The 26,543-nt window shown below is 40.9% G+C and overlaps 1 protein-coding gene across 2 annotated transcripts in view; it reads left to right on the plus strand.

The window, feature by feature from the left end:
- The window catches only part of LOC144067255 (thyroid hormone receptor beta-like), a 66,976-nt gene extending 43,556 nt beyond the window's left edge, over positions 1–23,420 (plus strand). Inside the window, exons 5-8 of one of the 2 annotated variants that reach the window (XM_077590850.1) lie at positions 1,844–1,930; positions 8,711–8,851; positions 17,180–17,438; positions 23,023–23,420. In XM_077590850.1, coding sequence (XP_077446976.1) covers positions 1,844–1,930; positions 8,711–8,851; positions 17,180–17,438; positions 23,023–23,033 — 498 coding nt within the window. In that variant the 3' untranslated portion in view covers positions 23,034–23,420. Of the gene's footprint in view, positions 1–1,843; positions 1,931–8,710; positions 8,852–17,179; positions 17,439–21,427; positions 22,293–23,022 lie in introns of those variants that run through there. The other variant, XM_077590849.1, reaches the window with a different exon arrangement.
- Positions 23,421–26,543: the final 3,123 nt, after the last annotated feature.

Consider the following 26,543-nt stretch of genomic DNA (forward strand, 5'->3'; position numbering starts at 1 on the left):
TGATATTTGAGAAATGTTACATCCAATTTGAACGCATCTTTTGAGTTGGAGCTTTTGAGACCAGACATAGCTTTCTCAACTTGTGACTGCGAAACTATGTGCCGATTAAGAATGGGTTCGTTGGTGTTCAGTGGTTTTGTTGGGTGATATTCTATTCGAGGGATGTTAGTTGTCAGTTCTTTATTGGAGTCAATAAAATAATCATTTAAAAATGTGGCTATGTCCCTTGGGTCACTTATTGTTTTCTTCTCCTTCTGTTAGGATTAGCTTGTTATTGTTTTTTTCCATTGGTTTCTCCGTGATCTGATGTCCATTTCCCTACTCTTGTTCGTCCCTCCTGTCTTGCCGTTGCGCTCGCGCAGCTGCGCGTCATTTAGAATTAGTTCCTAATTTGTCTATTTAAACCCCACTCATTATTATGTCATTTGTCGGATCGTCTGCTTCACTTCCCTTGCCATGTATCTGCATTACTTCATTCCTTGATTCCCCGTGTTTTCCCTACTCAGGTTCGGTAATGGTTATGATGTTTAATACTAAAATAAGACATTATTCAGTACAACATGGAGTGCACGCTGGGGAGTGAGAGAGAGTGGGAGAAAGAAAGAGAGAGAGAAAGAGAGAGAGAGACAGAGTTAGGGTATATCAAACTTAAATGAAGGGTTCTGGTGGTGTTGATGGCTCTGCTTTTTCAGATGCTTGCTTTGCTTTTAAATTTATCTAAATTGTGCTGGCTTTTTTGCATATTATCGACTCAGTCATGCTATCTCCCACTAACTGTTTATCTTTTATGCATATTAAAAGAAGGCTCTCCATCTCGTTATGAATGTTATTGCGCAGCTTGGAAATTATGGTTAGTCTTTGGAAGACTTGATATCCTTAATAGCGTCCTTTCTTCTTCTTCAGGATGGTGCATATTGTTGAAATCTCTTCTCGTACTGTAGATCCAGCTCCGTCACACGTACACCACTCATTTTTTTCTCGATTATTTCGTGCTAAATGCCAGATATCAGAGTTGATCCTTTTCCACACACCGGACTCTGCCAGGTTTTTGGAGCAGAACCTCACAAAAACGTTCGGGTTAGGCATCTTTACCCACCATCAAAGCCAACTCATAACCAGGTGGTGATCGGTTAACAGCTCCGCAAACCAGTCCTCTAATGTCCCAGCTATTCCTTGTGTTTGTTTCAACCGATCCAGTACAAAATGTCGAACCACTGAGGTTGCTGCGGAAATTAGAAGGACATGACTGAAATCCAGTGATTACACTTGGAAGACACATGATTGGTGAAAAGGTGTAGACTTGTGATAGCTTGAAACGAAAACCGGCAAACAAAGCAGCCCTTTGTGGAATTCTTTTCCCACCCCTGGACTAGAAAGTCAATGTGGTGTTATTATTTACCCCAGACACCAAGTGCCAGACAATATATATATATATATAATAGTTCCTAGGATCATTTGAGATACGTAACCACCCCCTCCCCTCCCAGATAAGATGATGACTCATTGACGATAGGGGCAGGGGATCCTGTTAATATTTACTTTTTTTCAAAAATGAAGATACATATACAGTAAAGTTGTTTTTGTGTAGATGGTTGGTAAATTTTGATTCAAGTACAATTCCAGCATGTCATTTTATGACCAATTGATGCAGAAATAAAAGTAACTCCAAAAGGGTTCACATATATTTTTCTAAACATTTGGCTACTCACCCCTCACAGAACGTCTATTGATATGCAACAAAGACTTTATTGCAAATACAAATGACTTGCTTTTCTTTTTTTCCCCACATTATTACTTATAACTTCATCTCATAATGTCACACTTTTTGTTGATTATCCAACAGGTGGAGGAAACAATGCTTCTAAATGAAATAACGTGTAATTTATTTAATACTTCTGACCAGAGTGCAGCTGGGATAAAAGAAACTAAGGTATGACATAAACTTACTTTGGCATTTATTTACCCAATTACTTTTGTGGCTCATTATCGTGTTATGGTCCCACAACATAAAAGATCATTAAAACTGAGTGAATCAAGGAGATGGCCTAAAGCTAGCAAATGGAAGAAAAGTCCCAAATAGCAAAATCACATGAATATAGAAGGACATAGATTGTACTCATAGTGTTATGGTTGACAGCAGGTAACGTTATTAATGTGATCTGATATTATTCTGTATGCTTGGGGAGGACCTACTTGTTAAAAAAAAATACATGTGAGGAAACAAAAAAGAGTTTGATGCGCTGAATGTCGCAGCAATATCTTCGTATAAATACGTAACAATAATTTATAATAATTACAGCACCTGTGTTTTAAAATATTCAATGCATTTAAAATCAAATCATGAACAGGACTTTATAGTGGATTTAAAATAAATGAAACAATTTTTACTTAGCCTAAAGGAAGTACTGTACAGCAGCGGTCCCCAACCACCACTTCGCAGCGCGGTACCAGTCCACAAGCCGCTTGCCGCTGGTCCATCAGATAAATACATCTTGACTACTTGCACATCCTATAATGCCCCACACCTTGGAGGTTAGCAAGAGTAAGCAACTCTGCCATTGTTGTTGTCAACGAAGTTATGGAGGACGCAGGATGGGAAAAAAACTTTGCTGTGCTCGTGGTGCTCTAATAACCCCAATTGAAGACCAGTTCCCTACTTTTGCAAGAAACCAATGGATATATCCTGCAGGAAATTGTGGTTAAAGAGAATACGACTTGAGAACCTGACACCACTTACATGGTAATGTCCTCAGATCCAAAGGCCCCAGATTTTACTCCACTGATATTTAAACATATTTACTGTATGTATAAAACTTCTCGATCTAGGCTGCTTTTAGTAAATTGTCTTGTTGACCCAAACAGATTCTGAGCCTATTATCATTCTTGTGCTGATTTTGTGCTCATCTCTTTTTAAAGAAAAAAAGCAACAGTTAAAAACTAAGGTAACTAAATGTATTTTCATTTAAGGGAAATAGAATAAAGGGCAGGTCAAAATAGATCCGAATATAGAAGACCACAAGATTTTGGAATAGGGCTTATCGGCAAGCCCCACCTCAAGACAGCACGCAAAACTTCTAGACCTTTGAAATTGCTTTATTTTAATTTTTACAAACTTTACAACTGCCAATGAAATAAACTATCAACTTATTTGACACTTTGGGTTGTATTTACTCCGTGAGAGGGCCGAACGGTGGAGAGAAGGGTGTGGTGAACCGAGAAATCAAATCAAAACCAAACCAAACCGTCAAAACTCCATCTCACCGCACACGACGGGTCGCCACCACTCGGATACCTAGCCACCACTATAAGCCACAAGTCCGATGGGAAGAGGAGGAAACTATCAAAGCAAAGCAACAGTGTCTAGGCAGCAACGGAGTCACATGGGCTGTCCGTGATCAGTCGACGCTAAAAAAAACACACACAGTTAGGTACTTTACTCAATTAGCTAAAAGTTCAAATAATATTTGCCATAAATACCGATCAGAATAATGAGTTCCGATTTAGGGAAGAGGTGGGTGGATATCTGTCACCTCCGTCTGACACAGTGGTTCTTAACCTGGGTTCGATCGAATCCTAGGGGTTTGGTGAGTCAGTCTCAGGGGTTTGGTGGAGCCTCTTTCGGTGAGGTCAAGACACATCAACTCATCATGTCTATACACAGTAACATGCCCCGCTTGGCCACTGCTGCGAGGAATTTCTATATCTTGAATTTGAAATCAATTATATTTTATTTTACACAAGCAGTTTGCTTGTTTAGAACCAAAAGATAATAGTTGCGCTTTTAAAAAAAATCTCTTTTGAAAAATGCTTGTTTAACAAATAAAAGATTGAGTTTACACACTTGGAGAAGTTGAATAAATTCAATCACGCGTCTATTAGGATCCTGTGGGCTTCATGCAAAAGAGTGTTGGTTGTTTTGTTCTTGGCATGATGCCTTCGCCCATAGGGAGGAGGTGTCACGGAAGTAAAACACCTTGTCATTGCAACGTCTCTATGTAAGTGGGCAGAGCAAATGAAGCCTTGAGGTGTAAAAGAACATTTTCTGTATTTTCTCACATATTGGATTGGATAACTTTATTCATCCCATATTCGGGAAATTTCATTGTCACAGTAGCAAGAGGGTGAGAATGCAGATACAGGAAAGGAATTTTAGACATAAATTGATAGGTAATAAGTATATCAATTAAGTATATATATATATATATTAATATACATACATACATACATACATACATACACAGATGTACATGTATACATATGGTATGTCTTAACACTCAGCCATTTTTTTGTTAAAGAGCCTGACAGCTGATGGGAGGAAGGATCTGCAGAAGCGCTCCTTCCTGCAATGAAGGTGCAGCAGTCTATTGCTGAAAGAGCTTCGGAGGGACTCCACAGACTCATGCAGGAGGTGTTGTCCATGATGGACATCATCCTGGTCAGCATCCTCCGCTCTCCCACTTGCTCCACAGAGTCCAAAGGACAGCCCAGAACAGAGCTGGCCCTCCTGGCCAGCTTATTCACCCTGTTCCTGTCCCTCTCCGTGCTCCCGCATCCCCAACAGACCACTGATAAAACACTGTAGATGCCACCACAGTGACGTAACAGGTCCTCAGCAGTGTCCTGCACACTCCAAAGGACCGCAGTGTCCCCAGTATGTAGAGGCGGCTCTGGCCCCTTTTATACAGGGTATCTATGTTTGTGGACCAGTCTAGTTTGTTGTTGAGGTTAACACCTAGGTACTTAAAATTATCCACGATTTCAATGTCTGTACCCTGGATGTTCACCTTAGTGGTCTGTTGAGGATTCCTCCAAAAATCGATTACCATTTCCTTTGTCTTACTGGTGTTGATGTAGAGGTGGTTTTGCCTACACCAGTCAACAAAGGCTGTGATGACTCCCCTGTACTCTAGGCTGTTCCTGTCCGTCACTCGTCCAACAATAGCGTCATCAGAGAACTTCTGGAGGTGGCAGGTGTCTGTATTATGTTTGAAGTCTGATGTGTAGAGGGAGAAGAGGAGTGGGGAGAGCACCGTGCCTTGTGGGGCCCCCGTGCTGCAAGCTACCACATCAGACGTACAGTCCTGAAGTCTCACATATTGTGGTCTGTCAATGAGGAAGTTGATTATCCATGCTGCTAGGTGGTTCCTTACTCCAGCCTCTTCCAGTTTCCCTCTCAGTAGGACTGGCTGAATGGTGTTGAACGTACTGGATAATTCTCACCGTGCTTCCCGTGTTCTCCAGGTGTGGAAGAGAAAGCCGCATTTGTAACTAAAAAAAATGATGACTGAATCAAGGGTACCGCTTATATGCACACAAGACTTACAGCGTTGCTGTCTACTTTTTCACCAGTAGATGTCGGCAAATTAACATATACTATTTGTGGTTTTCAGTTTTGCAGTAAGAAAATAGCCATTACTGGATTAATTACTAACTTCCTTATGATATTGACCCTAATAATGTGCTTTTTATTCATACAGTGTCTCAGAAATACCTTGTGCGACGATTTTTCTTCAAAGTAACACATTTGTTGAAGTCACCAGCAACAATAAAGACTCCATCGGGGTGGTCAAGCTGTTGTTTGTACAGCCATTAGCAGGAGGTTTAGTGCCGTGTTGAAGTTAGCATTTGGAGGTATATAAATCGCCGTTACTATGACGACCGTTAGCTCTCTCGGTAGATAGTAGGGCCTACATCATACTGCCAATAGCTCTAAGTCCGGGGAACAGTGAGTGTCAATGATCCTACTGTCACCACACCACTCATTATGTATGAACAAGCAAAGTCCTCCTCCTCTGCTTTTGCCTGTTAGTTCCTTTGAACGATTGTTCCGAAAAAGCGTTCGGCTAGCTAGCGATACCGCAGCGTCAGGGATTTGCGGGTGTAGCCACGTTTCCGTGATGAGAATAATGTTACCTTTCGTTCCTAACAAAGCTGTTGGTAGCAATTCGAAGTTCCAACTCATCCATTTTGTGGGTGATGGATCTGGCGTTGGTCAAAAAGATACTAGGAAGCGGTGCTCGGTGTGGTTGTTGACTTAGCTTAGCAGCAAGGCCCGCCCGACATCCGTGCTTTTGCTTCCTCTCTCTTTGCCGCCTTCGCCTCCTTCGACGTGCTTTGAGTGGGCTGACTATCCACGGAGATCCCGGAGGTCTCGAGATGTCCTCAGGGATATCGTAGGTCCGTTGGTAGTTTGTTGTGAAATCGGATATATCGCATCTCCTTCCGATAGCAATTAAGTCGTGGCGACTGTAGGAAAAGTTTGCCTCGCAGATGTTGGTAAATAACGATAGGATTGAGAAAAGAAAACACCAAACTGGAGAGCAAAGAGCCGCTGCACCCGTGCTCGCCGCCATTTTGCGGTATAATACTAAAAAAAGCCATTTGTACTCTATTAAAACCATGAATATGGAGGTGAAAATTGTGAATCACGAGGCGGCTTTTACGCAAGAAATTGCAAAAGTCAATGATTTTAAGGCAATTTGAAGGGTGCTTATATGCGGGGGCGGCTTATATGCGAGAAAATACGGTATGTCATGGTGTAAGATAAAGCATGATCATCAATGACAGGGGTCTTGTTATTACATGACAGTGTGTACCAGTTTTTTTCCTGCAATGTCAATATAACATATTTGACCCACTCCTTACTGGTCTATAATCCATATAAAGCGTGATTCATGGGTGTGAGTGTGTGCATGGTAAAATTCTCTCGCTATCTTTGTCCAAACCGTGCAACGTAGAGAGTTGAATTTTTTGGGGGGGGTAGCCAGAAAGGGCTGTCGGATTCTAAAAGACAAGTGATTGAATTTCTTCACCTTCTCTAAGTTTGTAAACTCAACTTTTTTTGTTAAAGCTGAAGGCAGAGTTGATGTATGAATCGTTGTTTTTACATGATGTGCCCTAAATGCACCGCGTGGTGGTGGCGTGGTCCGCCAGCGAGTTTCTAGGTGCTCCCCGGTACACTTTTTTTTCTGTCGTGACGGGAGCTATAAAACATCCACAAATCACGCTTTATCTATTCTCCAATCCTAATAAAGCGTGATGTACGGATGGATGTGTGTGTGTGCACCTGGAAACTCGCTGGCGGTAATTCTCCCCAAAATTACGTTTGGAAATGACGTGGAAAGGCGTCTTGGGTCAGCATGTCCAGCACCATCGTGTCTCGCCGAGTCTTTCCGTCACAACAGGGGAAAGAAAAAAGTTTCCGGGAGCAGGAATAGATAAAGCGTGATTTATGGTTGGATGTTTTATGTTAATATGCTCACGCTACTTTTGTCCAAACCCTGCATCGTAGAGAGTTGACATTATGGTGGACAGAAACAGCTGTCCGATCCAAACCGTGCATCGTACAGAGTTGATTTTTTTTTATGATGGCCAGAAACAGCTGTTGAATCCTAATAGACGAGTGATTGAATTTCTTTACCTTCTCTACGTGTGTAAACACAAGATTTGAACATTTGCAAGTATTATCAACAGTGGTGTGCCATCCGGGCCTTCAAGGCCTTCTCTGCTGCCTAAGAAATATCTGAATCACAGACTGATGTTGATTATATTTTGTCCATGAATACTTATTAAATAATTCCAAATTGTCTGTTAGCTTCCTTTCATTGCTTTCCCCCCTGTTTGCCCTGCTTCCAGATGTGTTTTCATATTGAAGCATTTAACCAATCACATTTCAGCCATTATTTTTTTGCCTGGGTCAGAAATCTGCCTCAAGGCCTTCACAATCAGTTCTGCAGGCTCTGCTGCATTAAACAAGCGTCGATAAGACTGTTGCTTTAACCAAGTTGGCAACACCACAATGCCTTCTCGCAGGCGTAGGGATACGTCATTGCCTTCTCGCAGGCGTAGGGATACGTCATCGCTTTCACCAACTATGACTGGCTAGTGATAGAGTGGACTAGCCAGAGCTACCAAACTGTATCTGGAGCGAGCTACACAAGCAAATATATTGTTGTGTTGATTTAAAGCCATTTTCAAGACGGACTTTTCAAGAAAAAAAAGCTGGACATCATTAAGAAAGGTCGGACAACTCCAAAGCAAGCAAGCCTGTCACAAACGGGAACAAACATTTTCAGCACTAAATCAAATAAAAACGTATGCCAGAAATACGACGGGACATGCTCCACTTTCAGCGTTACCTTTGATGGCGATAGAAAAGAAGGAAGAAAGAAAGGAGAATGGATATTGTGTACAGTTAAAAAAGGATTTTTGGTGAGTAAAATATGGCTATATTCCTAAATAATATTTCAATTGTATGAGGTTATTTTTTTTTATGTGTCGCAGCTGTAGCTGCAGTAGAGGTTTTATGGCCATAAAATAGTTTTTGCTGAAGGCATCACTAGGAAATGCACGGACCGCCACTGATTATCAATGAATATGCCTGACCTGAAATATATTAGCTTTCTGTTCTCTTGAGCTATTGAAGATATTAGGTGCTAATAATAGTAATAAATCAATAATTAATAAATGGTTAAATGTGTTATTGAAAAACTAAAAGGTGTTCGTTAAACACAAGCTAATTGCCTATCTTTTCTGTAAATTTGGTGTCAATACATCCAACCATTTTTCAAAAGAGATGTTTTTAATAGCGCAGCAATTGTCTTTTGGTTCTAAACAAGCTTGTTTAAAGTAAATCATGTTTCCCATGAAGTTTAAATCTGTCTGTGTTACATTATTTTTATGTTCATTCACTTATTTTTTTCCCTTTCAGCCTATGAATATCGTTCATATGCTGAACACAGCTGGAGTTAATAAAGTGGATTTAGAGGCATTCAGCCAGTTTACACAAATTATCACCCCTGCGATAACACGAGTGGTGGACTTTGCCAAAAAGTTACCAATGTTTTGTGAGGTATGTGCATGCTCTTAATTAATATTTTATTACCTTGGAAAATCTTTTAAGATTCGTATTATACAGTGGGGCAAATAAGGAACCCCACAGGTATGAACCCCACCTAGTGAATGACCTACAGAGAGCTGGGACCGCAGTACCAAAGGCTACTATCAGTAACACAATGCACCGCCAGGGACTCAAATCCTGCACTGCCAGACGTGTTCCCCTGCTGAAGCCAGTGCACATCCAGGCCCGTCTGCAGTTCGCTAGAGAGCATTTGGACAATCCAGAAGAGGACTGGGAGAATATGTCATGGTCAGATGAAACGAAAATAGAACTTTTTGGCAGAAACAGGTTCTCGTGTTTGGAGGAGAAATAATACTGAAATGCATCCGAATAACACATACCCACTGTGAACCATGGGGGTGGAAACATCATGCTTTGGGGCTGTTTTTCTCCAAGGGAACAGGACGACTGATCTGTGTAAAGGAAAGAATGAATGGAGCAATGTATCGAGAGATTCTGAGTGAAAATCTCCTTTCAGCATGACAATGATCCCAAACACACAGCCAGGGCAACAAAGGAGTGGCTTCGTAAGAAGCATTTCAAGGTCTTGGAGTGGCCTAGCCAGTCTCCAGATCGCAACCCCATAGAAAATCTGTGGAGGGATTTGAAAGTCCGTGTTACCCAACGACAGCCCCAAAACAACACTGCTCTAGAGGAGATCTGCAAGGAGGAATGGGCTAAAATATGAGCAATAGTTTGTGAAAAGCTTGTGAAGAGTTACAGAAAACATTTGGCCTCCGTTATTGCCAACATAGTATTGAGATGAACTTTTGATGAACTTTTTCCACCATGATTTTCAAATAAATTCTTTAAAAATCAAACAATGGGATTTTCTGTTTTTTTTTCCACATTCTGTCTCTCATGGTTGACGTTTACCCATGTTGACAATGACAGGCCTCTCTAATCTTTTCAAGTAGGATAACTTGCACAATTGTTGGTTGACTAAATACTTATTTGCCCCACTGTATATGGGTTGTTCCATTAATTTGGATGCAAGGTTCATTTTAATGACAATTCTTCTTGAATTACGTATATGTTCTTGCAATTAAGATATATTTGTCATATTGAATATTAACATTTGTATTATATTCAGACATTTTAAAGTTCACATAGAGTAGCGCTTTTCAATTAGTGGGGGCGCGTGGCGAAGCGATTCCTTGGAGCTTATGACTTACGAAAAATACTTTTTGCCAGACTAAAATAAAGTGCCATTTCTCATTCATTCTGTGGATGGCAGTGGTGCGCTCACTGTCAGAGTTCGCTCACGGAGTAGGGCCCCGAATAAGAACAAACAGCACAAATCAGCAGAAAATAATTGAGAAACACTCATATAAAAGAACATTATTTGAATAGTAAAAACAAAAAAACATGTGTCTGCTGCAAAATGGCGTGTTTCATGCTATATGTTATCTGGCACTTTTATGGTTTTGTAAATTCAATTTTAATCTATTTTCTAAATATTTTTGTCCATTAAAATAAATATGTATAAGATATAATATAAATGTCTGTCTTCCTACAGTAAACAATTGTCCCCCCTGAATTTACCCAAAGATCGGCACAATTTCGGGCCAACAAAAATCCTAATCGAGCAGTGTGCAAGCCAAATATTACTTTGTTGTCAAAAGATATACAGTGGTACCTCGACATACGATCGTAATCCGTTCCGAGACTGAGATCGTATGACGAGATTCTCGTAACTCGAGCGGACGTTTCCCATTGAAATGAATGGAAAACAAATTAATTCGTTCCAACCCTCTGAAAAAACACCAAAAACAGGATATTGGATTGGAAAAATGTTTTATTTCTTCTAATTCGCCATATATTGACAAAGTAAAAAATAACGAGTGGTTTAATGGTAATAAAATGTGTTTAATAGAAGTAAAATTAGACGCATTTTGCGGAGGGGAAGGCAACGACACACACGGAGGCGGGGGGAGGTGTTGGGGGGACTTTATCCATGGCACTCGCAAACGAACAAACAAATTTAAATTAACTTGGATTAATATATACAGACACTCAACGTTTAATGTAACTTCACACAAAACTGAATTCTAATTTTATTTTAATCTTGTTTACCTTTGTAACGGGTTGACCCCACCCCTACGTTCCGCCGGAGCCTTCAAAATGAACGCATCAAGAGTTGTTTGGAACTTGCCGCTTCCCTGTGTCTGATTACCGAGTGTATATTCCAGATCTTTTCTTTGCAAAACTCTGCCGATCCATTGTTGTTTACCTGGTATGTAAATGTAGACCAAAGTGGGGGGAAAACGGATGTGGAAATGCAAAGTCCGGCCAGTGCTCGTAGATATATTTTATACACGAAAGAGATGCAAAAAAGACAGTGCCATGGCCACCTGGCTTGGTCGCATCACGAAATTTTGACCGCATCATGGGGGAAATATTCAATCAAAATTTCCGTCGTAAGACGAGAATATTGTATGACGAGCGGTCGTATGACGAGGTACCACTGTATACAAAACTGTTACGTCTACGGCGACGTCGGTCTTGGAACATGAAGTGGACCCAAATGCAGGGAAGCAGGCAAGGACGTGGAATGCTCAAACAAAAAATTTTAATAACTGAGGCAGGATCTCAGCCTCAATGGTCTCGACTGCCGGTCGGAATTGAGACTTGTGGTACTTTTCCTACGAGTTGGTATGCATGTGTGGTACGTGCAGTTACTACAAATGGACCAATCCACCAGGGTTCAGACCACTTGCCTTTGATCAGTCTCAGGTACACCTTCTCAGGAGAGTCCTCTCCAGCAAAAGCCTTTGTGAAACTAAAGAGAACAGTTTTTAATTGATCATTATAACTTCGTTGCGCTTTTCCCAGGCAAGAGCCCAACCAAGTGATAGTTTCAGAGTGCCAGCAAGTCTGAAACTATCACCTGGTTGGGCTCTTGCCTGGGAAAAGCGCACTTTGTGGAGAAGCACTTTCAATTTCGACATACGCAGCTGGGTATGATGACAATTAGGCTTTTGTCTAGTCAATGATGATGACAAGCCTAAGTCTGATTTTATTTTTTTATTTTTTTATTTAAGTAGATTTTGTATTTTGTATCCTGACACACTGCGAGCTTACAGATATATACGATTCAATCCAATTTAGTGTGCTGGGTGAGAAAATACACAGTTTAGTCAGCAGTATCTGATGGTTGATGGTGTCAAATTGAAAAAATGCCAATGCAAGGGCTGTCGTTTGGCTCATTTCTTGCTTCAATTTAATGAAGATTTCCTGCTCCTCAATTAAAACAGACCAGGAGTTCAAAAACCTCTTCTCCAGCAAGGCACAGAAAAAAAACCTTTCCCTTCTCTTCAATTGTTACATTCACATCAATTAACATTCACATTTCCTCACTGGCAGCCAATCCTCTGAGCTATTTCTGCAAACAACTCAAGGCCTTTTAATAAGATTTTCCCATTCAACCACCTTGTTGAGTGGGAATCATGGGGTATTTTCTAGAATTTGGGATCTCTTTAGCCAGGCTCGTAATTGTGGTCTCTAATTGCCCAGATTTGATCATAGAATGGGGGCTGGCAGGCTTTTGCCATCTGATTTATGCCAGTCACCCTCACATCATTCTCTGTGTTCTCCTGACGTCAGTCCTGGAAATCCTAAGCTCCTAACAATATACACTCTACTGTTTTATTATCACCGATTTCTCGAAACTACTCACAAAATACAAACAAGTACACAATTCCATAATTTTAGATCATTCATTTTTGGTGGTTTTAAATTGTTCTAATATGATTAATCATTTTTTGGATCCCAAATTCGCCAAGATTTTACGGAAATGGCACAATGCTAAGCCATATTCAACTTTCGTAAGTTAGGACGAGACTGACTGGTAGGAACAATTCCCTGCCTGCAGGGACCAAGTTACCCCACATTTCCTCACATTTGAGTAATTTCCAATTATCCTACCACAATCAGTTTTTGGGGGTCCCGAAATCCCCAACGTATACTAAAAAGTTACAGTGCCTAGCCACGCTTGGCTGTGCGTCAGTTATGACAAGACTGGCAGGAACTCCGTTGCCCTACCTTTTCAGGTCCAGCGTTACCTTGGGTTAGGAACTCTGTTACCCTGATGTATTAAATAAAACAAAACCAAGTCCTATGTTACCCTGAATTGATGGGTCCTTAGGTACCCCACTTTTGAACAATACTATTCTTAATTCAATTAAATAAATCCTTACCTACCGAGTGATAACAAAACAATTGTACTATAAGTCTCCCAAACTATAACAATAGCAGAATTTGTGAATTACTCAAACAGATTTCTGATTACCTTTTTTGTCGGTCCACCTGGGAAACTGATAGATCTGAAAATACAACTTCAGGAGCAGGTCAAGAAAGAGTGAGATCAATTTAATAGGAAATAGTTTTATTACCGGACTGCAGGATGGGGAGAGAGCTCGAACAGCTGTGAACCGCTCACAGTCTGTTGTCCTTGCAACTCTCTCTCCGAATGAACAGTGGGTCAGTCTTTATATAGGCAAACAGGGTATAGTATAGTTTCTATGACAACAACCAAACTTTGGGCAAAGTCTGATTAATCAGTGGCAAGTCTCCATGACAACGACCAAACTTTGGCCAAAGTCTGATTAATCAGTGGCAAGTCTCCATGACAACGACCAAACTTTGGGCAAAGTCTGATTAATCAGTGGCAAGTCTCCATGACAACGACCAAACTTTGGGCGACGTCCGATTTATCAGTGTCAAGTCTCCATGAGAACGACCAAACTCTGGGCAAGTTTCTTATGACATTGATGTATCTATACTTACAAAAACTGATACAATATGAACAAGCAATTGCCAAGCGACTTTGTCAATTTATCTTACAATCTTATCTTACATAAACCACAGTACAACTGAATTTTTGTTAACTCCTCTGTCCTTCTGCTTTGAAGTTATTCACTTCAGGGTAGCCATTGAAAGAAACTGTTTTATTTCACCTATTACCTGCAATCCTGAAAGTTCCATGCAAGTTTGTTTTCAAAAAGGACTCCAATAACCACACATTCTAATCTAAACAATTTATTGTCAAATACACACCCATGGGGTATGTGGGGGGGCTCGTTTCACAGATGTAAGTTATTTATTTATATATACAGTGGAGCAAATAAGTATTTAGTCAACCACCAATTGTACAAGTTCACCTACTTGAAAAGATTAGAGAGGCATTTAATTGTCAACATGGGTAAACCTCAACCATGAGAGACAGAATGTGGAATACCAAAACAGAAAATCACATTGTTTGATTTTTAAATAATTTATTTCCAAATTAGAGTGGAAAATAAGTAATTGGTCACCTACAAACAAGCAAGATTTCTGGCTGTCAAAGAGGTCTAACTTCTTCTAACAAGGTCTACACTTGTTACCTGTATTAATACCATCTGTTTTAACTCATTATCGTTATAAAAGACACCTGCCCACAACCTCTCTCACACTACAAACACCACTATGGCCAAGACTAAAGAGCTGTCAAAGGACACCAGAGACAAAATTGTAGACCAGCCCCAGGATGACAAGACTGAATCTGCAATAGGTAAAACGCTTGGTGTAAAGAAATCAAGTGTGGGGGCAATTATTAGAAAATGGAAGACATACTAGACCACTGATAATCTCCCTCGATCTGGGGCTTCATGCAAGATCTCACCCCGTGGCGTCAAAATGATAACAAGAATGGTGAGCAAAAATCCCAGAACCACACGGTGAATTCACCTAGTGAATGACATACAGAGAGCTGGGACCACAGTAACAAAGGCTACTATCAGTAACAATGCGCCACCAGGGACTCAAATCCTGGAGTGCCAGACGTGCCCCCCTGCTGAACCCAGTACACGTCCAGGCCCGTCTGCGATTTGCTAGACAGCATTTGAATGATCCAGAAGAGGACTGGGAGAATGTGGTCAGATGAAACCAAAATAGAACATTTTGGTAGAAACACAGGTTCTCGTGTTTGGAGGAAAAAGAATACTGAATTGCATCAGAAGAAATCATACCCTATGGAAGCATGGGGGTGGAAACATTGACATTGAAGATGACACGTGGCTGGGTCTTTCAGCATGACAATGAACCCAAACACAACCAGTGTAACAAAGGAATGGCTTTGTAAGAAGCATTTCAAGCTGTCTTGTCTCCTGTCTCCTGTCTCCTGTCTCCCGTCTCCCGTCTCCCGTCTCCCGTCTCCCGTCTCCCGTCTCCCGTCTCCCGTCTCCCGTCTCCCGTCTCCCGTCTCCCGTCTCCCGTCTCCCGTCTCCCGTCTCCCGTCTCCCGTCTCCCGTCTCCCGTCTCCCGTCTCCCGTCTCCTGTCTCTATCAATCAATTAATTTCATAAGTACAGTTACAACTGTATAAAAAATAATTGTACTTTAACTAGTTTACCATATTACAACAGATAGGGAGCCCCCTTGACCTTTGTGTTGTTGTGCATTTTGTATCAACTGATTGATTTATATCGCATAGCTTGATTTAAAAAAAAATGTCTAATTGCAATCTTAGACATGTTGTCAATAGTTCTCGTTTTTATTTTTTTACCAAATTTCAAAGCCTATACACTATATTATAAAATGATTATTATGTGGTCAAGTGATTGACAACCTATCGGAAATTTAATTAGTGCTGTAATTAAAACAAAAAAGTTTACACTTTTAGAACTTTTATATTTAAGATATACAGACACTCCCCTACTTACGAACGCAATTGGTTCCGAGCGATTGTTCATAAGTTGAATTTGTTTGTAAGTTGATTCAGTGCTATATTTTGTATTATAATTTATGTTTAAGGCCGATATAAGTATATTGAAGGTTTATATAAGTGCATTTGTATGTTTAAGGCTTGTATAAGTAACACGCATTGGTTTGTACTGAAAAAAAAACATTTCATAAAATGGAGAGAATATGTACAGTACTGTAGAGAGAGAGAGATTTATGTATTAGAAACTGGCCAAAAGAAGCGACCTAATGACGATTGCAGTTTTCTTCTTTTTTTCATCATAAATGATGCAGTAGCACTGTATGGCATCATTCAATTGATTTGCAAACTTTGTGCAACGTTCAATATTTGGGTCCTGCTGCTCGATCTTTCTGTTTATAAATGGTACTGAATGTGCAACGCTCACCACTCTCACGCGCATCAAGCTTCGTTATTATTGCCACTCGTTTCAAATGAAATGGCTTGCCTCTTCCTTGCAACTCCCTCAATAGAAGCCTTTAGCTTTTTACCAACCATATTCAATATTGGATGCATGAGATATTTAATGATACAAATGAAAAAGGTTCTTTGCACACTGGAGATACATTCACGCACTTCCGCATTGCAACGAAGAAGAAGGTAGATGCTGGGTGAGCTGAGCTCTCACAGCGCCAGGCGTCGGTATTAGCGGCGGAAAGAAGTACTACTCCAAAAAAGGCGCGAAATACAAAATTGGACTTGCGAACATTTTTGGACTTAAACGCAATTTGCAGACATGTTCGTATGTACCGTTGTTCGTAAGTTGAATGTTCGTAAGTAGGGGAGCGTCTGTGCAGTGATTTAAACATTATAGAGCTTGTTAGGTTCATCCAATTGTACGTTTATCCTTAGGTATTTCCAATTTAGCTTTCAATAAAAAGGCATCTGTAGTCACATCACCATTTAATTCTTGCAAGAAGAGAATACATCCAGCCGCTCGTCCGATCAAGATTATTCTCCCGAGTGGCATTATGTCCTGCCCATTTAAGGCCTCAAATCAAAACAATTACAAGGTTATCGATTCCAATTGCGTAAGCAAGAAACAAAACAATTCCATAGTCAAGCAAACCTAGCGTCACAAATTAAAACAATATGCCTGATAGCCATCCGCTGAACCAACAACAATTTAAGCGTCCTTCACAGATCTTCATTGCGAACTTGCATCTGGGGAAAGGGTTGAGGCGTATCTTCCAGTACTCAGTCCTCGGAGCAAGAACTCAGTGTATTGTTTTATGTCCTTGCCAACTTGTATCTCTCGCTGGACCCAGCTGTCCTGGAGAGCGACCTTGGCGTAAGCGTTTGTCTTCGTTGAAAACACATATTAATTCAACTCTAACATAAAAGCGATCAACACATATATATATATTGTTTAATATAGTTACACATTTAGGATGAGCATTACTATTCCTAATAAGCAAATATATTGATTAATATAGTAAGCATGTATATTATAAGGCTTTATATTCATTGCAAACACATTTATAATAATGATTACTCCAACAGAGCTGTACTTCAAGATCTTCTCTTTCCCCCTGTTAACAGCTGCCATGTGAAGACCAGATCATCTTGCTGAAAGGCTGCTGTATGGAAGTCATGTCACTGCGAGCTGCTGTTTGTTATGATCCGGGTAGTGAGACACTCACACTAAATGGAGAGATGGCGGTCACACGGGGTCAGCTTAAGAATGGAGGCCTGGGAGTAGTGTCAGATGCCATTTTTGACCTTGGTGTCTCACTGTCCTCCTTTAACTTGGATGACTCTGAGATTGCTCTCTTACAGGCAGTTATACTTCTTTCATCTGGTAAGCACATGATGTCTGAAAACCTTTCAAGCACCACTTATCCTGTTAAGAGTCACAGGGTGAAGGAGCCCATCCCAGAAAACTTTAGTAATATATTAAATCTGTTACATCTTTGGGGAGACGTCGAGGCCAGATACGAGGAATTAGGACCCAATGGCAGGGTGCAGGCGAGGACGAGGGAAGTAGTGCTCATACCAATAACTTAGGCATATATTATATATTTATATACCGTATTTTCACGACTATAAGGCGCACATAAAAGTCTAAAATTTTCTCCAAAATAGACAGGGCGCCTTATAATCCAGTGCGCTTTATATATGGACCAATATTAAAATTGTTATCACAATAAAATAAAATAAATCAGTCGATAGGACAACTACGGCAAGCACCCCCCGACTCTACCATTTCCCGTAGATAAAGTATTGCGCAGTGACTGCTGGGATTTCGAGTTCTTAATACACCCAGTTCTTCAATACACCCAGTATGACGTTGCGCAAGCACACTAATTTGGTGCTCGCCATCATTTCGGCTATATTTACAAAAGAAATCCTGCCGCTAGATGTTGGCGTCAACAGAGCGTTCAAAGCTAGACTGTGAACTATATATATATATATATATATATATATATATATATATATATATATATATATATATATACAACTACGCCAAGCAGCCCCAGACTCTACTATTTCCTGTAGATAAAGTACTGCGCAGTGACTGCTGGGATATCGAGTTCTTAATACACCCAAATCTTCAATACACCCAGTTCTTCAATTCAACCAGTTCTTCAATACACCCAGTATAATCATTTCGGCTGTATTTACAAAAGAAATCCTGCCGCTAGATGTTGGCGTCAACGGAGCATTCAAAGGTAGACTGCGAACTATATAAATATATATATATATATATATATATATATATATATATATATATATATATATATATATATATATATATATATATAAACTCGGAGCTTGCCGTCATTCCCGGAGGCTTGAGAACTACAACCGCTGGACCCGGCGTTTTGGAAGACTCATTTGGGGAATTGTTTAATTCGGACACAGAAAATGAGGACTTTGATGGATTTGTGGGTGATGATGACGTGAGTAAGTGAGTAAGTTGTAAAATGTCTAAATAAAGTACAACCGAACTCAGTTTTGCTTCCGTTGCCTTTTTAAAAACGTGTTTTTAGCGTGTGGGTGTAGCGTGCAAGAACTATATTTCCCAGCAGTCTCTGCGCACCGGAACCCGGAAATAGGCTGCTTCCGGTAGCCAGCGCTATTGCGTTTCGATGTTCATCCATATATAATATATAATATATATGAGTCTAAAAAACGGTGCTTGCTTTGTGTGTTTAAAATACAGAAATAGCACTCGTTACTGACACTGCGGCTAAAAATACGATGCGCCGAATAGTCGTGAAAATACGGTATATATATATATATATATATATATATATATATATATATATATATATATATATATATATATATATATATATATATATATATATATATATAGGGCGACCCTGGGTTCAAATCCAGGTTCGGACCTTTATGTGTAGAGTTTGCATGTTCTGCGTGGGTTTCCTCTGGGTACTCCGATTTCCTCCCACATTTCAAAAACATGAATGGTAGGTTGATTGGACTCTCTAAATTGCTCCTAGGTATGGGTGTGAGAGTGCATGGTTGTCCGTCTCCTTCTGCCCTGCGATCAGCTGGCCGCCAATTCAGGGTGTCCCCCGCCTGTGGCCCGGAGACAGCTGGGATAGGCTTCAGCACCCCCCGCGTCCCTAATGAGGATAAAGCGGTTCAGAAAATGAGATGAGATGAAATGAAAAATGTGAAAATCCATGCTGAAATCGGTTAGCAGAAGCCACTCTTGCTCCTAGGACTCAGCACTGAAGAAAAAAAAAGTTATAATAGAGATGAGCCTACTTTCCGATTTTTCGATTATTGCAGCTGTGTCTGGTCTACATTAACCACAATATTTGAGGGATAACGGTATATATGTTACCGTTATATGCATATGAAAAGGCTGTAATGTATTAATATCTAAATATTATTATAAAAAATAAAGTAAAGTAAATACTTTAAATACTGTACTCACAGTGAAAGTAGTTCCTCTCCGCTTGAATGAAAAAATAATAATAAAAAAACAGGTTATTGGGATCTTTAGTCCAAGTTCTCTCGCGCCGTAGGGGCAACGGCGGAGCTTCTTTCTGCGAGAGGTTTTCGCCGCACAAAGAGAATGGCGACTGCCATTTGTTTTCTTGTACAAATATGCTTTTGTACAAGGATCTATCAGACGATTGCCAAATTCAATAACCATGCTGTCATCAATTTCCTGGACCTGTTGTTGCAAACTGTGTGCCATATTAAAGATCTCCTGCAGAAGGAAGACCATATTCTTCATCGTAACATTGAACAGTGTGTTGACATCTTCTCGTCATGCCGGCTTCATGGCCGTATCTACAGCCTTATCATGCTGGTTAATTTTTTTATTCTTTGTGATTACCACTCGCTTGGTGTCCTTGGAAAATATTCTTGCCGTTTTCCGAATGTTCGCTTCTTCTTTATTGGTATAACGCATTCTAGATTCATTTATGCCGCAATCGCGTGCTACGCCTTTAGCATAACTAGGAACATCACATTTTCGGTCACTGTCATCATGTTTTCTTTTTTCTTGGGCTTATTTGATGCCTCAGATGGCCCAGGACGTGTAGAACACATTTTCAACGGTGAGTTCAAAATCCAAACAATGCTGGAATAGCCTTGCCTTAGTCTTTCTCCACAGGTGATGTGGGCAATGAGAAATTCACTCGCAACAAAACAGGAGAAGGCATGATGTCATCCTTCTGGGCCTTTTATATTATTCGGCAAGACATTCTTGAATTGAATTGAATGTTTTTTATTGTCATTATACAAGTATAATGAGACTTAGAGCTTCATCACAAAGTGCACAAATACAACAACAACAAAAACAAGGGTAAATAATACATAAAACATTGATAATTAATCAATAAATAAGTAGTCCAAGTGAGACCAGCAGAGCGGAGCGGCCTTGTTCTGACGGAAGTCTAGGATGAGTTCCATGGTTTTCGAGTTCAGTATTCAGAGCGCACCACTCGCTGAGTCTATAGACTCAACAAAATGAAGCAGATAAATAATCAATATATAGTCATGCTAACTGCGATCGGCTGGCCACCGATTCAGGGTGTCCCCTGCCTCTGGCCCGAAGTCAGCTGGGATAGGCATTGTCTTGCATTATGGGGTTTCGTCTGTCACCTTGCAGTTTCGTGCATGTCAAGTCTAATTTGTGCACATAAAGCTGTACCCTTAATTCAGTTATCATTTTTTGAGCTACAAATACGATATATGCGAGAAAATACGGTACCTCTTTTGTCATGGTGGCTCAGTGCAGCGTGGAGGGCGGTGGTTGTTGCATCTTTAGTGGATCTATTCGGCCAATATGCAAACTGATGCGGGTCATGGATGAGGGGAAGACAGGCTTTGATGTGTTTCAGTACCAATTTTTCAAAGCACTTTGTGATGATTGGTGTGAGAGCTACTTGGCGGTAGTCACCCAGATTGTTTGCGGGTGACTTCTTGGGTACTGGGCTGATGGTGGCTGAATTTAGGCAGGGTGCGACTCGTGTTCTCGTGAAAAGTTGAAAATGTATGTGCAGACTGGTGCTGGTTGCTCAGCACATGCCTTAAGTACTTTGCCTGGTGAAATATCGCTTCTTCCACCCAATTTAGTGCAGAAAAAGAACCATAGCCCTGACTTCCGTCATTTTTTATCACGTCTTGCATTTAGGAGTTTCAGCATGAATTTTGACACTTTTATGATTTTTTTTAAATACTTAATATAAAAAAGCGATGTACTGGAGCAGTGAAATCTCCATCAACATTATTTTTTATTTCAAACGTTTCCATATGTATTACAATAACCTTCCAAAACATTTAATCCATGCTGTCTTTCATCAGATCGGCCAGGGCTGAGTAGCGTGGAGCAGATTGAACGCTGCCAAGAGGAGTTCCTGCTGGCTTTCGAACACTACATAAACTACCGCAAACATAAAGTTTCTAATTTCTGGCCAAAGTTGCTAATGAAAGTGACAGACCTGCGAATGATTGGTGCCTGCCATGCAAGTAGATTCCTACACATGAAAGTAGAGTGCCCAAACGAGTTATTTCCACCTCTGTTCCTAGAGGTATTTGAGGACTGAGGTGTAGATTTTGATGGATTTATGTGTGAGCACTCTAAGGCCAAACCTACTCCAGTTAACGTGACCAGCTTTGGCTACACCACACTTTTAGCAGGAAAAGTTGAAACAAAAATTACATTTAAGCCCTCATTGTTTTTCTTAGATTATAATGATTGACCTCTCGCGGTATGACACAAAACATAATAGATTAAAGATAACTAATATGCATAATTCATTTTCTGTGCTTTTTACACAGTTTAGTTACATACCATTGTTACATCCAACACCAGAAACTAATCCACTGTCATTAGCTTTAATTCCTCTTTTCTTGACAATATTGATTTTGTGCGAGAAATTAGGAAATGGGTATAGGTGGGCATTGCATGTCATTCACATACCGTATTTACTCACTTATAAACCGCATTTGTCGGCAAAAAAATGATGACTGATCTGTGGGTATGGCTTATATGCACATAAAAAGACAATACGCATGAAACTGCAAGGTGACAAAGACGAAATCACCATAACGCCATGACGCAAGGCAATGCGGCCGAAAAGGTCATTTATTCCAAAATAGAGAAAAGATAAACAGATAAATTCAATTGTGTGCTTATATGTGCGGGCGGCTTATATGCGAGTAAATACGTTAAATTATTAGAGGAATAACAACAGATATCCATTCCATTTTAACTTGGAGGTGCTGGCATTCCTCATTAACAAATAGATTGGATGTCTATTGTTGTTTGGAGACATTGGTTAATCCACATTAGGTGTTTCTTCATTCTGAATTTTGAGTAGTTCGAGAACACTACAGATTTTTGCTGTTTCTGTAGTAGTTAAAGTTGTCTATTAATGTAGCACTACTTCATGCATACTTCTTTAATGGCAACATGTGTAACACCCACTGACCTATTAGAATTGGCAAAATTTACTGTACACATAATGAATAAACATAACTGCGACACTTGCTTCTGTTTTTTGTGAGCAAAATCAAAGGCGTAGAAATGGAAATACATGGTAGGCCCCTTTGCACCAAGTTGTGTGATAAATACATCTTCGTGTCAGTATTTCTCCATACCTGTCAACCTCTGCCAATAACTGCCCTTATAAATGATTATTGATTCCCCTTACAAACCCCCAAAAAACCTTACAAACACTGTACGACTCGTACGGTGTTTGTAAGATTTTTGGGGGGTTTGTAAGGGGAATCAATAATCATTTATAAGGGCAGTTATCGGCAGAGGTTGACAGGTATGTTTCTCCTTTGTTCAGATCTTCACCCCCACCTGACATGAGGGTAATATTTAAATGCTGATGGGATAGTAGGATTATTTCAAAAGTGTCTGCTGCCTACGAGGACTTGTTTCTTTTCAGCAGCTGATTAAGCCAGTGAGCCAGGGCGGTATCAACACACCTGCAGCGGATTGGTGCATCCGGTATTTAAGAACACCTGCAACAACCAGCGGATTGTCTGAGTATTGTTTGCCTTGCCCTTGCTTACCGCCGTGTTTGCCCGACAATCCTCTGAGAAGTTAGACGTTAGTATTTTGTGTAATTTTGTACTTTGCATCCTTAGTTGTACTCGCCGACTTGGTCATGCCATTTTTGTTATACTTTGCTTCTTAGTTATACTCGCCGACTCGGTTGTGCTGTTTTTTTATACGTTGCTTCTTAGTTTTATTCGCTGACTCGGTCCCGCTTTTATTGTCTCTTCTGATGCTCGCGTTTTTGCATGCTCCTTTGTTAATAAACATTTATGTTGTAAATCACGATTCTTTTCCTGAGTTGTGTGTGGATCCACTTTAACACGGCTTGCCGTTCAGAACATCAACGTCACATTTACATTTTTTTCTTAATATAGCGACATGACTTGATAGTCTTTTAGACAAATATTACAATATAAAAATAAATAAAATCAGACTTAGGCTTGTCATCATCATTGACTAGACAAAAGCTTAATTGTCATTATACCCAGCTGCATATGACGAAATTGAAAGTGCTTCTCCACAAAGTGTGCTTTTCTCAGGCAAGAGCCCAACCAAGTGATAGTTTCAGACTTGCTGGCATTCTGCCGTGATGGATACATCGCATCACCTCCCGAGCGCAACCAACTCCCGGTGACTGTGAAAAGGTTTGCCTCACCGATGCCAACAAAGAATAAAATGGATCACTTACCTCCCACTGTCTGCCTACTTACCTTCAGTCAGCCAGCAGGAGGCAGATCGCCGCCCAACGTCCTTCATGTTTCCTCACCCCGAAGTTGTTACACAGAGGGTATTGTGTGTCGTGCTACTGCAATTTAGAGTCCTGATGGCTGTGGGAAAGAAGCTGTCCTTAAGCCTCTTTGTCCGTGTCTTGTGAGACCGGTAGCGCCTGCCAGAGGGAAGCAGCTGGAACAGTTCGTGACCAGGGTGGTCCGGGTCCCCAACAATGTTCCCGGCTCTGCTGAGGTAACGAGGGCTGGCAATCTCTTCCAGTGAGGGCAGAGAGCAGCCGACGATCCTTTGGGCAGTGTTGATCACTCTCTGCATGGCCTTTTTGTCTGCTGCCGTGCTTCCAGCGTACCACACTGTGATGCCGTATGCCAGGATGCTCTCCACAGTGGCTTTATAGAAGATTACCAAAAGCTTAGTGTCCAAGTTGTTCCTCCTGAGTACCCTCAGGAAATGGAGTCGTTTCTGGGCCTTCTTCACCACTGCCGTGGTGTTTGTGGACCAGGAGAGCTTGTCCGTGACGTGGACCCCCAGGAATTTAAAGGACTGGACCCTGTCTACACAAACTCCATTTATGAGGAGTGGGGCCAGATCTGTGCTCTGTTTGCGGAAGTCCAGGATTATTTCTTTAGTTTTTGTGTTGTTCAGTGTGAGGTTGTTCATCGAGCACCACGAAGACAGTTTGTTGACCTCGTCTCTATAGGCCGCCTCATCCCCTTCTGAGATGAGTCCGACCATAGTGGTGTCATCAGCAAATTTGATGATGTAGTTGGACTGGTGGGTTGGTGTACAGTCATAAGTGTACAGGGAGTACAGAAGAGGACTCAGTACACAGCCTTGAGGGGAGCCAGTGCTCAGTGTAATGGAGGAAGAAAGGTGGGAACCAAGTCTACAGTTTGTGGTCGGTTGGTTAGGAAGTTCTTTATCCAACAGCAGATGGAGGAGGATATTACAAAACTGTTAGGGTTATTAGTCTTACATTATTATATATTTGCTTGCAATGAAGAACGCTTTGCTTTACTTAGCTTATTGCAGAGTACCGTATTTTCACGACTATAAGGCGCACATCAAAGTCTTAAATTTACTCCAAAATAGACAGGGCGCCTTATAGTCCAGTGCGCTTTATATATGGACCAATACTAAAATTGTTATCACGATAAAATAAAATAAATCAGTCGATAGGGTACACCATCTCTCACAACTACGGAAAGCAGCCCCCGACTCTACTATTTTCCCTGTAGAAAAAGTACTGCGCAGTGATCGCTGGGATATGTAGTTCTTTTGTCAATACACCCAATGGATTGTGGCCTGTATACATCGACATCAGCACAGCTTGACGAAGGGTGGCAGGCAGCGCCGGGCTAGTTACGCTAGCTACTAGCTAGCTACTATTTGCGAATGGATTGTGGCCTGGCGATCAGCATCAACACAGCCTTGCGAAGCATGGAACACAGCCCCGGGCTAGTTACGCCAGCTACTAGCTAGCTACTATTTGCGAATGGATTGTGGCCTGGCGATCGGCATCAACACAGCCTTGCGAAGCATGGAACACAGCCCCGGGCTAGTTACGCTAGCTAATAGCTAGCTACTATTTGCGAATGGATTGTGGCCTGCGATCGGCATCAACGCAGCCTTGCGAAGCATGGAACACAGCCCGGGCTAGTTACGCTAGCTACTAGCTAGCTACTATTTGCAAATGGATTGTGGCCTTTTGCTTCCGTTGCCTTTTTAAAAACGTGTTTTAGCGTGTGGTTGTAGCGTGCAAGAACTATATATCCCAGCAGTCACTGCGCACCGGAAACCGGAAATAGAGTGTGGGGCTGTTTCCGGTAGCCAGCGCTATTGCGGTTTGATATGCATATATAATATATATGCGTCTAAAAAAACGGTGCGTCCTTTGTGTGTTTAAAATACAGAAATAGCACTCGTTACTGACACTGCAGCTAAAATACGATGCGCCATATAGTGGTGAAAATACGGTACATCTGCTTGGAACCGTGTAAATGCTCGCTCCTGAGTTAGCCTAAAAACACTCCTCTTGGACAGCTGGAATATGGAGAAGATCCGGTGGACCTTCATTTGTTTTGAGACTATCGACTTCTCAAAACTGTTTTTGCACCCCTCCCTTGGGAAGATCCGGTGGACCTTCATTAGTTTTGAGAGCTGAGATGTCTATTGACTTCTCACTCCTGTTTTCACACGCCTCCAAAATGGAGGTTTCAAATGCGGTTAAAAAGAGCATCTGTTCTGTGAAATGGGAAATTTGGGAGCATTGAGAAAAAAACACAAATTTGTACATATTGAGTCATGGGAAGTCCTATGTCTCGACAGGGGGGATGGTGGCCTTGGTACGGTGCCACTACACAATTTATAGTGTTAAGTTGTGCTTAACCTGTGCTCGGCATATCAGTGCACGATTTTAAATTCCAAAGAACCATTGATTTATAGTGATAATGGCACCCAAATTGTGTTAACAAAATAATGGGCTGGATTGACAAAAGGTTCCATATCTCGTTATGAAATCACTGCGCCTACATAACAAGTTCAACCGGACAACAACATATGAAAATCCTATTTGGTAGACCATACAAATTGCCATTATTCACTACACGATTGAAACTGGATGATGAGGCTAATCTGACTGACTACATCAAAAGAAAAATCTTTAAGGAAACGTATTGA

The sequence above is a fragment of the Stigmatopora argus genome, chromosome 21 (genome assembly GCF_051989625.1).
Source record: "Stigmatopora argus isolate UIUO_Sarg chromosome 21, RoL_Sarg_1.0, whole genome shotgun sequence".
In the NCBI taxonomy this organism is placed as follows: domain Eukaryota; kingdom Metazoa; phylum Chordata; class Actinopteri; order Syngnathiformes; family Syngnathidae; genus Stigmatopora; species Stigmatopora argus.